Genomic DNA, 12,147 nt, shown 5'->3' on the forward strand with positions numbered 1-12,147 from the left:
TTAGACGCAAGCTGTTACGTCAGAACACACGCACAGAGCTCCAGATGAGACCCAGATGCATATTTCCGTTATCCCGGTTTAACCGGATGTGCTGCTCTGCTCTTATATCAGAACGTTTCCATGTTCGGCTACACTAGACGCTCCATTAACTGTACTCAAATCCTGCCTCGCACCTGACAGGAGCACACCAAATAAAAATCACCTACCCCTGGCTGACAGCTTCTTTGTGTTGATGATTTTGGCCGCATACTCTTGGCCGGATGATATCTTCACGCATCGCCTCACGACGGAGAACGCGCCCCTGAAGAAGAGGGAAAAAAAGAGAAGACAGTGAGGGAAAAAAATGGGCACGAGGCCCTGATGCCTAACAGATAGAGCATATGGCATGGAGAGCAGAATCTGTGCCATGATGGAGGCACAGCCTGAGCGCTTCCAAGGTTACACAACTATGATTTTCCGTGGTTGTTTGTCCGTGTGTGTTTGATGAGCGTGTGTGGGTGTTTTGAAATTGCTTAGCATATTTGCTGGCCACATGCACACACCAAATCCGTCTATGCGCTCAATGGAAATGAGGGGGTTAATTACACGTCACCTTAAATGTCCCCTCTGGTGCGTTTGTTCTTCTCTCAAACAGAATGAGGGAATGATAAATTTTTTAGCCACTGTAATAAAATTGTAATCATTTTTAACAAAAAAAAAAAAAAAGAATGTAAAAATTACAGTGTAATTAAGTCACCTTAACATATATTTTATAACTATATATTTTAAAAGCCAATACATGTAATTTTACTACTGTATTTTTTTTAGCTACTGTAAAGACAATCCTTATCAGAAATGAAAAAAATACATATATAAATTACCTTATAATTTATGGATAAATTTTTTTTTTTTTTTTTTAATAATAATAATAATAATAATAATAATAATTTAATAAAATATTAATCACCTTATATGTGGAAAAGTGCATTCCCTGTGCAAACCATCACATCTGCTTGTATTATATTTAAAATGTTAGTTTCATCTTATTTTTGTACACTCTAAAAAATTCTGGGTTAAAAATAACCCAAGTTGTGTTAAAAATGGAAACCCAGCGATTGGGTTAAATGTTTGCCAAATGTGCTGGGTAGTTTTATTCAACTTAACTATTGTTTAAAAATTACTGAATTGCTTGCTTAAAATGAACCCAAAGTATGTTGGAGATTAACATTTATTTATATGTTAATAAATTAACAATTATTAATAAGTTTAATGAATAATAAATGTTCACATTTTGATTATTATTGTTACCTCTAGTAATTATGTCTGATTTTTAATTTCCAACCTATTTGGGGTTCATTTTAAGCCAGCCATATAGTAATTTTTAAACAATAGTTGAGTTAAATAAAACATTTAACCCAACCGTTGGGTTAGAACAACACAATCGCTGGGTTTGTCCATATTCAACTCAACTTGGGTTGTTTTTAACCCAGCATTTTTTAGAGTGTACACTGAATTGTTTTATGTTGCATTTTGTATTATTTACAGTAAATAATGTTTACTGTATTATTTAAGTGTAATGCTGGAAAGGCTGATTTTAATTAACTAAATCACGTGAAACCTGTTATCAGCAAGACCTATGATATCAGTCTACTTTTTATCTTAAAAAAAAAAACCATTTTAAACAAAACGGATATTTGTGATATATTTGTGACGTGCAAATCTGTAATAAAGTGAAAATTAATGACAATAGACTAATTATTATGTTTAGTCGACGTGAGGGTATAATGGAATGTGCTCGAGTTCCGTATTGTTGCTATAGTAACCTCGTCAGCGACTTCGCGAGCGTCTTTAGCGTACCGTCTTTGTAATCTTACTTTTATGGCTAGTGAAACGTTGTTTAGAAACGTTGTTACAACGTATACTCATTTATTTTTTGCATATACTTGTATGCAAAAACTATTCATACACCCCAAACCTTTTGTTTCGACCTCTTTTGGAGGGGTTCAACTGCCAGTTTTTAAAGTGAATAAACAATTCAGTGCATAATGATGCATTTTATGAACTCAAAAATGGTAGAAATAGGCACCTCGATGTAACAAAAGGGAGCCTAGTGCCCAATATTTGTGGTGCCCAATATTTATATACACGATGCAGATGGCGCGGAGATGTTTCGACGACATCATATTTTGAAAGGACTGTTCTTCAAGAGATTTCAGTTTAAAGTCACAATGGGCTTAAAAACGGACTCAATACGGGTCGTTTTTGATCTGAACGCATCAGCACGACGGAATAATTATATCACAGTCACAGGCTGAAATGTTTAAGGTATCTCCTGAAACCCGTACAGATAGGGACCACCGATGTGGCCTCTGCTGCGCACCCTCCCCCTCCCCAGTCAAACGCAACGCAAGGAATCCCCAACGCGATAATTAACGGCACGGGAATGTGTGTCTGCACTGTTGTCGCATTGCCATGAGTATTCCTGTCTCCGGGAGAAAAAGCCCGAGCCCACCAAAACGTACATTATAGCTACCAGCTGTTCGGATATCTGACATGATGATCACAATGGACGCGTTCCAAAACCTAGAGCGGTGGCTACATACACTGCAATTTTGGGCATCACAGGCACGTTTGGAACGTTCCGTTCCGTTCCAAACGCACCCGTGATTGTCAAAGAATGCCGTCTGGGTTGGCAGCTTGCAAGGCTGTGAAACAGAGACTATATAATCAAGCGCTCACGGCAAGGTTATTATAAGCGTTCGCTGCAATTAAAGCGGAGCTGTCAAACAGAAGACGCGTCGCAACCCCATCATTTCGTTGTGCATATTAAATGCACAGGAATGCAATGATTCTGCAGTAGAAAATCCAGCACTTACTTTCCGAGCTCCTCAAAAAGCTGATATTCATCCGTGAATCTGGTGCAGATGGTCAGAGCCATTGTGATGGGGAATCGGCAGCGCGAGGAAGAGGATGATGCGGGGAAGCGCAGTCAGTCTCCTCTCGTCCCTCCTGTACACCAAATTGAGAGCACCTGAATGATTTTTTTCTGAGCTTCTGCTTCGGTTCCTCGTCTTTTGAAGTGAGCTGCGCCGATCAATGTCAGATGATCAGATATGTAAACCTAGGGGTCGATCACCAAGGGGAGGAAGAAGCGCGTTCACATCCGACGGTTCCATGGGCTCATCATTATGCGCGTTGACGTTGCCATCTCTCTCTTGGACGTGTTTGCATACAGCACCTCTCCCCCAGTCTCCCCTCCCTTTCAAAGCCATGCCCCGCCCTCTCAAACATCATGCACTTGGAGAGTTTTCATATTCATACTTAATAATTCGTCATGGCAATAATAGCAATAAGGTCAAATGAATAATTGATCTAGATAACCTATATAAGGCCACATGCTAAGCGCCATCTAAAACTATAAACACGTTTCATTTTAATTAATGTAAATGCAGTGATTAATAAAAAAATTACCGCCCATTTGTGCTTGAAAAAGATACAATTTGTCAAACTATTTAAATGAACTGCACAAAATTATAAAGGGTGACGTCACGGGCAAAGTTTCAAGGTTTCTCATTGGAGAAATTGAAATTCTTCGTTTTCTTAACTACTACTACTACTACTACTAATAATAATAATGATAATTTTCTTCAGAAACAGCATTGCCAGAAAGTACTGCTGCATGCTGGAATGCTGGTTGTGCATTTCAAGATATCTTCTCAAGATACCTTTATATATATATATATATATATATATATATATATATATATATATATATATATATATATATATGCATACTCCAAGGTACTTCCAAGAATACCATGGTACTACAATTGTACTAAAAAAATAATAATGGTTCTGGCAAATATATATATATATATATATATATATACAATAAAACAGAAAATAAGGAGTTAGCATAGTTTAAATAACAATTACAATTAAATAACAATATCCAAATTTGTACTGTATATCGACAGGGCAGTGAAGTATGGAACCTTTAAACACAAGAATCCATAACATCAAAGCCCAGATATGCTGCCAGAGCGCAGAACTCTTATGACGCACATTCACAGCTGGCATTTCTACGCATGCGCACGTGCTGTGTGTAATCTCTTGTGCACTTCTATATATTGAACACACGGGTGCGCTGTTGCACAGGCCGTGATTTCAAAAAAATATTCAACTGGCTTACTGTGGACTCAAACATATCATATCAAGCTATAATATATAAATTTTTTTCAACTGCTGACACACATTTTCAAAACTTTGCCTCTTTATTTAAAACTTTACACACACATCCAAGAATTGCACACACAAAATGCACTGCATTCAAAATATCACAAACACATCTCAAAAGCAAACATTTGTCTTACGTTGCAAACACCTTTTCCATAATATCTATTTTTGGATATATCATATACACACAGTTGTTCAAAACCTAAAGCTCTTCTTTCATGAGCTCCTATGTAGATTTCTGTACAAGATTGAAAGTAATTGGCAAAGAGATGTTGAAAAATGCACGGTAAACATGGAAGCAAGATTGAAACCAATTTATTTATTATTTTACTGTAAGCATTTGTGGTTGTGAATACAGTATTACACAATACGAAAGAAAAGAAATACATCAACCATGTGTAGTTGGACAGAAAAAAATGGTTGTGTTTGAAAAAGGAAATCGAGATACTTCCTGTTATATTTTTGTGTGTTACATAGAGAATAGTGTGTTGTCTTTTGCAAAAAGTGTCAAAGTCAAAGGCCGAGAATTAGTGTATGGTTTTGCTGATTTGCTGTGTTGTTCTGGTGTTTGAGTGTCAGGTTTCAGAAATTGTGTGACAAGTAAGGATTTTGTGTGTAAGCAGTTTTAAAAAAACAACAACAACAAAAAAAAAAACTGTCATATGTTTGTACCATTGCCAGTGTTAATTTGGGGGGACATAATGAATTCTGATGGTAACAAGTAAACATGTCTGCATTATTTTCTTTGTAATATGTTCTTCTGACTTATGATCTTCTGTCTTGGCATTCACTTCAAGTTGAATGTGTCACTGAGGGCAGGCAGAGCTCAGTGAAATGAGTAACAATTTAAGATTTATGGTAGATACGGTAAATCGGACTACTTTGATGCTCAAATATGTTATGATTTGAATAGGTTATAATAGGACACAATTACACTCAAGTGCTTGCCATCTCCATTCTGAATGTGTGTGAATGAGTGAGTGAGTGAGTGAGTGTGAGAGAGAGAGAGAGAGAGAGAGAGAGAGAGAGAGAGAGAGAGAGAGAGAGGCAAACCTTCTCACATCGGTTTGCCGTTAGACATTGTTATTTAAATCCATAACAACTGAGAGATATGCTTAATATTGTGAAGATCTACTGTATGCCACTAGTCCATGATTTTGTACATGTATTTGACTTCATCTATAATATTTATGTCCCTGTAAATCATTTCTTTTAAGTGGACTTAAATAAATTGTTAAAATGTATGTGTACACAACTGCTGATGGGGTCTCTTTTCATTTTTTGTATGCTTCAAAGACCCTTATGATGATGGTTTGTGTCAATATGCATTGTGATTATGATCCATGTTGGCTTTTTCTTTTTTTTTCTTTTTTTGCATGTTTTGTGTAAGTGTATGCTGTTACAATATATTCTACTACTTTGTAACATTGCAGGTCAGTTTCATCTAGTCTTGTAAAATATAGACTATCGTCTGTTGGGCAAAGAAAAAAAAATTAAAGTAGTAATGTGTAAACAAGAAATGACATTACAAATTTCTGGGAAGCTTGTGACAATGAGACATGAGGACAGCACTAAAGTCATGAAAACAAAATTTACTTATTCTTAGTAATTAGTTCTTGTTCTTAGGAATATTGCATTATTTATTATAAATGAATTATTTTTGGATACATTTTAGAAATTCATGCACCATCATAATACTTACTGAAAATAACTTCCCCTTCCTCTTGCAGTGACATCTTTTCTTATCTCTGATGGCAACTTCAGTTTCATGCTGACTTTAAGTAAACTGCTTTGACAGTGCCTGTTCAACCCTAAATATAACAGACCTTGTATCCTAGATTATTTTGCATCTCAACAACATTAAATCAAAGATGAAATATCAATAAATATCAATTTCACCACTACACGGTGAGTCATACAAGTGTTTATCATCTGCATTCCAAACTCTATAAACTCAACAGTTTGTTTTAGTGATAGAAATGTATGATAGAAAAGCTTGAGAACTGGATGAATGGATGGATGGATAGATAAGTTGACAAGCGTTTACAGGAATATTCTTTCTGTGTAGTTTATGTCCAGCTTTCTGCCTGCAAGAATAACCAGCTATAACAACAATTTTACTGATGGTGTTCTTCCAAATATGGACAAAATTTGAAACAGAAAGAAAAAGAGTATCTCTATAAGCCTCACTGAACACATGGGTATTGCATCATGGGTATACCCCTTAGTCAGGGTAGACAGATGCAATTTTGAACTTTACAACCCTCTTAAAAGTAAAGGTTCCAAAAGGAGGTTTTCACTGCGATGCTATAGAAGAACCATTTTTGGTTCCCCAAAGAATCTTTCAGTAAACAGTTGTTAAAAGCACAATTTAGTGTGAAAAATATTTAATCTTTTTCAACTATAAAGAATTTTTTGTGCAATGGAAAAGTTCTATGGATGTTAAAGGTTTTTTTATGGAACCATAGATGCCAATAAAGAATAAAAGAACCAAAAAAGAATAAAGAACCATTAATGTCTGAATATACTTCTCTACTATATAGTAGTATTACATCCAAATTCATAGTATTTATAAAACAGAACCTGGATGATCTACTATGACAAAATTCTGAAATGTGTATCTGATGGACAGTACTATCTAGGGCTGTGACTGTAGGCATGACAACCGCGCCACCGCGGTGGTGAAGTTGCCACCACAGTCGTGGAGTGTCACCGGCGGTAGTGTGACGTATATACAGTGGGTACGGAAAGTATTCAGACCCCCTTAAATTTTTCACTCTTTGTTATATTGCAGCCATTTGCTAAAATCATTTAAGTTCTTTTTTTTTCCTCATTAATGTACACACAGCACCCCATATTGACAGAAAAACACAGAATTGTTGACATTTTTGCAGATTTATTAAAAAAGAAAAACTGAAATATCACATGGTCCTAAGTATTCAGACCCTTTGCTGTGACACTCATATATTTAACTCAGGTGCTGTCCATTTCTTCTGATCATCCTTGAGATGGTTCTACACCTTCATTTGAGTCCAGCTGTGTTTGATTATACTGATTGGACTTGATTTGGAAAGCCACACACCTGTCTATATAAGACCTTACAGCTCACAGTGCATGTCAGAGCAAATGAGAATCATGAGGTCAAAGGAACTGCCTGAAGAGCTCAGAGACAGAATTGTGGCAAGGCACAGATCTGGCCAAGGTTACAAAAAAAATTCTGCTGCACTTAAGGTTCCTAAGAGCACAGTGGCCTCCATAATCCTTAAATGGAAGACGTTTGGGATGACCAGAACCCTTCCTAGAGCTGGCCATCCGGCCAAACTGAGCTATCGGGGGAGAAGAGCCTTGGTGAGAGAGGTAAAGAAGAACCCAAAGATCACTGTGGCTGAGCTCAAGAGATGCAGTCGGGAGATGGGAGAAAGTTGTAGAAAGTCAACCATCACTGCAGCCTTCCACCAGTCGGGGCTTTATGGCAGAGTGGCCCGACGGAAGCCTATCCTCAGTGCAAGACACATGAAAGCTCGCATGGAGGACTCCAAGATGGTGAGAAATAAGATTCTCTGGTCTGATGAGACCAAGATAGAACTTTTTGGCCTTAATTCTGAGCAGTATGTGTGGAGAAAACCAGGCACTGCTCATCACCTGTCCAATACAGTCCCAACAGTGAAGCATGGTGGTGGCAGCATCATGCTGTGGGGGTGTTTTTCAGCTGCAGGGACAGGACGACTGGTTGCAATCGAGGGAAAGATGAATGCGGCCAAGTACAGGGATATCCTGGACGAAAACCTTCTCCAGAGTGCTCAGGACCTCAGACTGGGCTGAAGGTTTACCTTCCAACAAGACAATGACCCTAAGCACACAGTTAAAATTACGAAGGAGTGGCTTCACAACAACTCCGTGACTGTTCTTGAATGGCCCAGCCAGAGCCCTGACTTAAACCCAATTGAGCATCTCTGGAGAGACCTAAAAATGGCTGTCCACCAACGTTTACCATCCAACCTGACAGAACTGCCCAGCCAGCACAGCTATGTGGGGCCCAGATGGGTGTCACCTGGGCTGTCTAACTGGGGCCCAGCCAGTTTTGTCCACAGTTTCCATGGAGGCCCCACATGGTTTAGCCCAGATGAAATGAACACTACTCAGTGTGCACACTACAGGCTGTTAAATGTAACACAGAAACATGCTGGAGTTAATGAGATAATTAGGTAATAATGAGCAGAATCACAGAAGGACAGAGGAACAACAAGAACTACGACTTCAGCCACAGCCTTAGATGAAATCAACTGAAGATAAAAGACATTAAATCTCTCAAGATCTGATTAAACATCTCCACAAACAGCATTACCAGCTTCACTTATTACTAACCAGATTGAATTTATTTCTAACATACATCTACAAAAGTTGTTATTGAGAATTACCAGAGGTTTAGATGTTGATGATTTGTTGAAAATAAGTTTGGTTTGATGTCACCATTATTGAGGTCAGTGCTTACTTCAGTTAGGCAGTTTTACTCTTGACTGTTTTAGTGTTTCTCTGGCTGCTCTAGCTATTTATTATGACAAGAAAAACAGGAAACAATGTGGTCAGCTGCTAGATAATAGGAATATAATCATTATTTAGTGGCTTAATTCATTGATCTAACGACTGAGCTTTTTATGAGCAAAATGTGATTAACTTTGTGCCGGATCTCTTCTAGAATTACAACAATAAAACAGTTTTAATCAGAAAATTTTAAAAACACATTGTTCACTAAACACTTCAAACCACCTGCGAGATCTACAAACCCGATTCCAAAAGTTGGGACACTTTACAAATTGTGAATAAAAAAGGAATGCAATGATGTGGAAGTTTCAATTTTCAATATTTTATTCAGAATACAACATAGATGACATATCAAATGTTTAAACTGAGAAAATTTATCATTTTAAGGGAAAAATAAGTTGATTTTAAATTTCATGGCATCAACACATCTCAAAAAAGTTGGGACAAAGCCATGTTTACCACTGTGTGGCATCCCCTCTTCTTTTTATAACAGTCTGCAAACGTCTGGGGACTGAGGAGACAAGTTGCTCAAGTTTAGGAATAGAAATGTGTTCCCATTCTTGTCTAATACAGGCTTCTAGTTGCTCAACTGTCTTAGGTCTTCTTTGTCGCATCTTCCTCTTTATGATGCGCCAAATGTTTTCTATGGGTGAAAGATCTGGACTGCAGGCTGGCCATTTCAGTACCCCGATCCTTCTTCTACGCAGCCATGATGTTGTAATTGATGCAGTGTGTGGTCTGGCATTGTCATGTTGGAAAATGCAAGGTCTTCCCTGAAAGAGACAACGTCTGGATGGGAGCATATATTGTTCTAGAACTTGGATATACCTTTCAGCATTGATGGTGCCTTTCCAGATGTGTAAGCTGCCCATGCCACACGCACTCATGCAACCCCATACCATCAGAGATGCAGGCTTCTGAACTGAGCGCTGATAACAACTTGGGTTGTCCTTGTCCTCTTCAGTCCGGATGACATGGCGTCCCAGTTTTCCAAAAAGAACTTCAAATTTTGATTCGTCTGACCACAGAACAGTTTTCCACTTTGCCACAGTCCATTTTAAATGAGCCTTGGCCCAGAGAAAACACCTGCGCTTCTGGATCATGTTTAGATATGGCTTCTTTTTTGACCTATAGAGTTTTAGCCGGCAACCGCGAATGGCACGGTGGATTGTGTTCACCGACAATGTTTTCTGGAAGTATTCTGAAAAACCTTCTGTGATTTTGCTCATTATTACCTAATTATCTCATTAACTCCAGCATGTTTCTGTGTTACATTTAACAGCCTGTAGTGTGCACACTGAGCAGTGTTCATTTCATCTGGGCTAAACCATGTGAGGCCTCCATGGAAACTGTGGACAAAACTGGCTGGGCCCCAGTTAGACAGCCCAGGTGACACCCATCTGGGCCCAACACAGCTGTGCTGGCTGGGTGGAGAGGATCTGCAAGGAGGAATGGCAGAGGATCCCCAAATCCAGGTGTGAAAAACTTGTTGCATCTTTCCCAAAAAGACTCATGGCTGTATTAGATCAAAAGGGTGCTTCTACTAAATATTTAGCAAAGGGTTTGAATACTTAGGACCATGTGATATTTCAGTTTTTCTTTTTTAATAAATCTGCAAAAATGTCAACAATTCTGTGTTTTTCTGTCAATATGGGGTGCTGTGTGTACATTAATGAGGAAAAAAAAATGAACTTAAATGATTTTAGCAAATGGCTGCAATATAACAAAGAGTGAAAAATTTAAGGGGGTCTGAATACTTTCCGTACACACTGAGTATATATATATATACAGGTGCTGGTCATATAATTAGAATATCATCAAAAAGTTGATTTATTTCACTAATTCCATTCAAAAAGTGAAACTTGTATATTATATTCATTCATTACACACAGACTGATATATTTCAAATGTTTATTTCTTTTAATTTTGATGATTATAACTGAAAACTAAGGAAAATCCCAAATTCAGTATCTCAGAAAATTAGAATATTGTGAAAAGGTTCAATATTGAAGACACCTGGTGCCACACTCTAATCAGCTAATTAACTCAAAACACCTGCAAAGCCCTTTAAATGGTCTCTCAGTCTAGTTGTGTAGGCTACACAATCATGGGGAAGACTGCTGACTTGACAGTTGTCCAAAAGACGACGATTGACACCTTGCACAAGGAGGGCAAGACACAAAAGGTCATTGCAAAAGAGGCTGGCTGTTCACAGAGCTCTGTGTCCAAGCACATTAATAGAGAGGCGAAGGGAAGGAAAAGATGTGGTAGAAAAAAGTGTACAAGCAATAGGGATAACCGCACCCTGGAGAGGATTGTGAAACAAAACCCATTCAAAAATGTGGGGGAGATTCACAAAGAGTGGACTGCAGCTGGAGTCAGTGCTTCAAGAACCACTACGCACAGATGTATGCAAGACATGGGTTTCAGCTGTTGCATTCCTTGTGTCAAGCCACTCTTGAACAACAGACAGCGTCAGAAGCGTCTCGCCTGGGCTAAAGAGAAAAAGGACTGGACTGCTGCTGAGTGGTCCAAAGTTATGTTCTCTGATGAAAGTAAATTTTGCAATTCCTTTGGAAATCAGGGTCCCAGAGTCTGGAGGAAGAGAGGAGAGGCACACAATCCACGTTGCTTGAGGTCCAGTGTAAAGTTTCCACAGTCAGTGATGGTTTGGGGTGCCATGTCATCTGCTGGTGTTGGTCCACTGTGTTTTCTGAGGTCCAAGGTCAACACAGCCGTATACCAGGAAGTTTTAGAGCACTTCATGCATCCTGCTGCTGACCAACTTTATGGAGATGCAGATTTCATTTTCCAACAGGACTTGGCACCTGCACACAGTGCCAAAGCTACCAGTACCTGGTTTAAGGACCATGGTATCCCTGTTCTTAATTGGCCAGCAAACTCGCCTGACCTTAACCCCATAGAAAATCTATGGGGTATTGTGAAGAGGAAGATGCGATATGCCAGACCCAACAATGCAGAAGAGCTGAAGGCCACTATCAGAGCAACCTAGGCTCTTATAACACCTGAGCAGTGCCACAGACTGATCGACTGCTGCAGTAATTCAGGCAAAAGGAGCCCCAACTAAGTAGTTAGTATGAGTATGAGTGCTGTACATGCTCATACTTTTCATGTTCATACTTTTCATTTGGCCAAGATTTCTAAAAATCCTTTCTTTGTATTGGTCTTAAGTAATATTCTAATTTTCTGAGATACTGAATTTGGGATTTTCCTTAGTTGTCAGTTATAATCATCAAAATTAAAAGAAATTAACATTTGAAATATATCAGTCTGTGTGTAATGAATGAATATAATATACAAGTTTCACTTTTTGAATGGAATTAGTGAAATAAATCAACTTTTTGATGATATTCTAATTATATGACCAGC

The 12,147-nt window shown here is 38.3% G+C and overlaps 1 protein-coding gene across 14 annotated transcripts in view; it reads right to left on the bottom strand.

Moving 5' to 3' along the window:
• The window catches only part of camk2d2 (calcium/calmodulin-dependent protein kinase (CaM kinase) II delta 2), a 44,273-nt gene extending 41,056 nt beyond the window's left edge, over positions 1–3,217 (bottom strand). For 5 of the 14 annotated variants that reach the window (XM_051889276.1, XM_051889203.1, XM_051889268.1 and 2 more), the window contains exons 1-2: positions 2,856–3,216; positions 207–301 (exon numbers count right to left, since the gene is read on the bottom strand). In XM_051889276.1, the coding sequence (XP_051745236.1) occupies positions 207–301; positions 2,856–2,917 (157 nt within the window). In that variant the 5' untranslated portion in view covers positions 2,918–3,216. Of the gene's footprint in view, positions 1–206; positions 302–2,855 lie in introns of all 14 variants that reach the window. The other 9 variants (XM_051889237.1, XM_051889231.1, XM_051889301.1 and 6 more) reach the window with 3 other exon arrangements.
• Between the last annotated feature and the right edge of the window lie 8,930 nt (positions 3,218–12,147).

This window comes from Ctenopharyngodon idella, chromosome 1, assembly GCF_019924925.1.
Source record: "Ctenopharyngodon idella isolate HZGC_01 chromosome 1, HZGC01, whole genome shotgun sequence".
NCBI classification, from domain to species: Eukaryota; Metazoa; Chordata; class Actinopteri; order Cypriniformes; family Xenocyprididae; genus Ctenopharyngodon; species Ctenopharyngodon idella.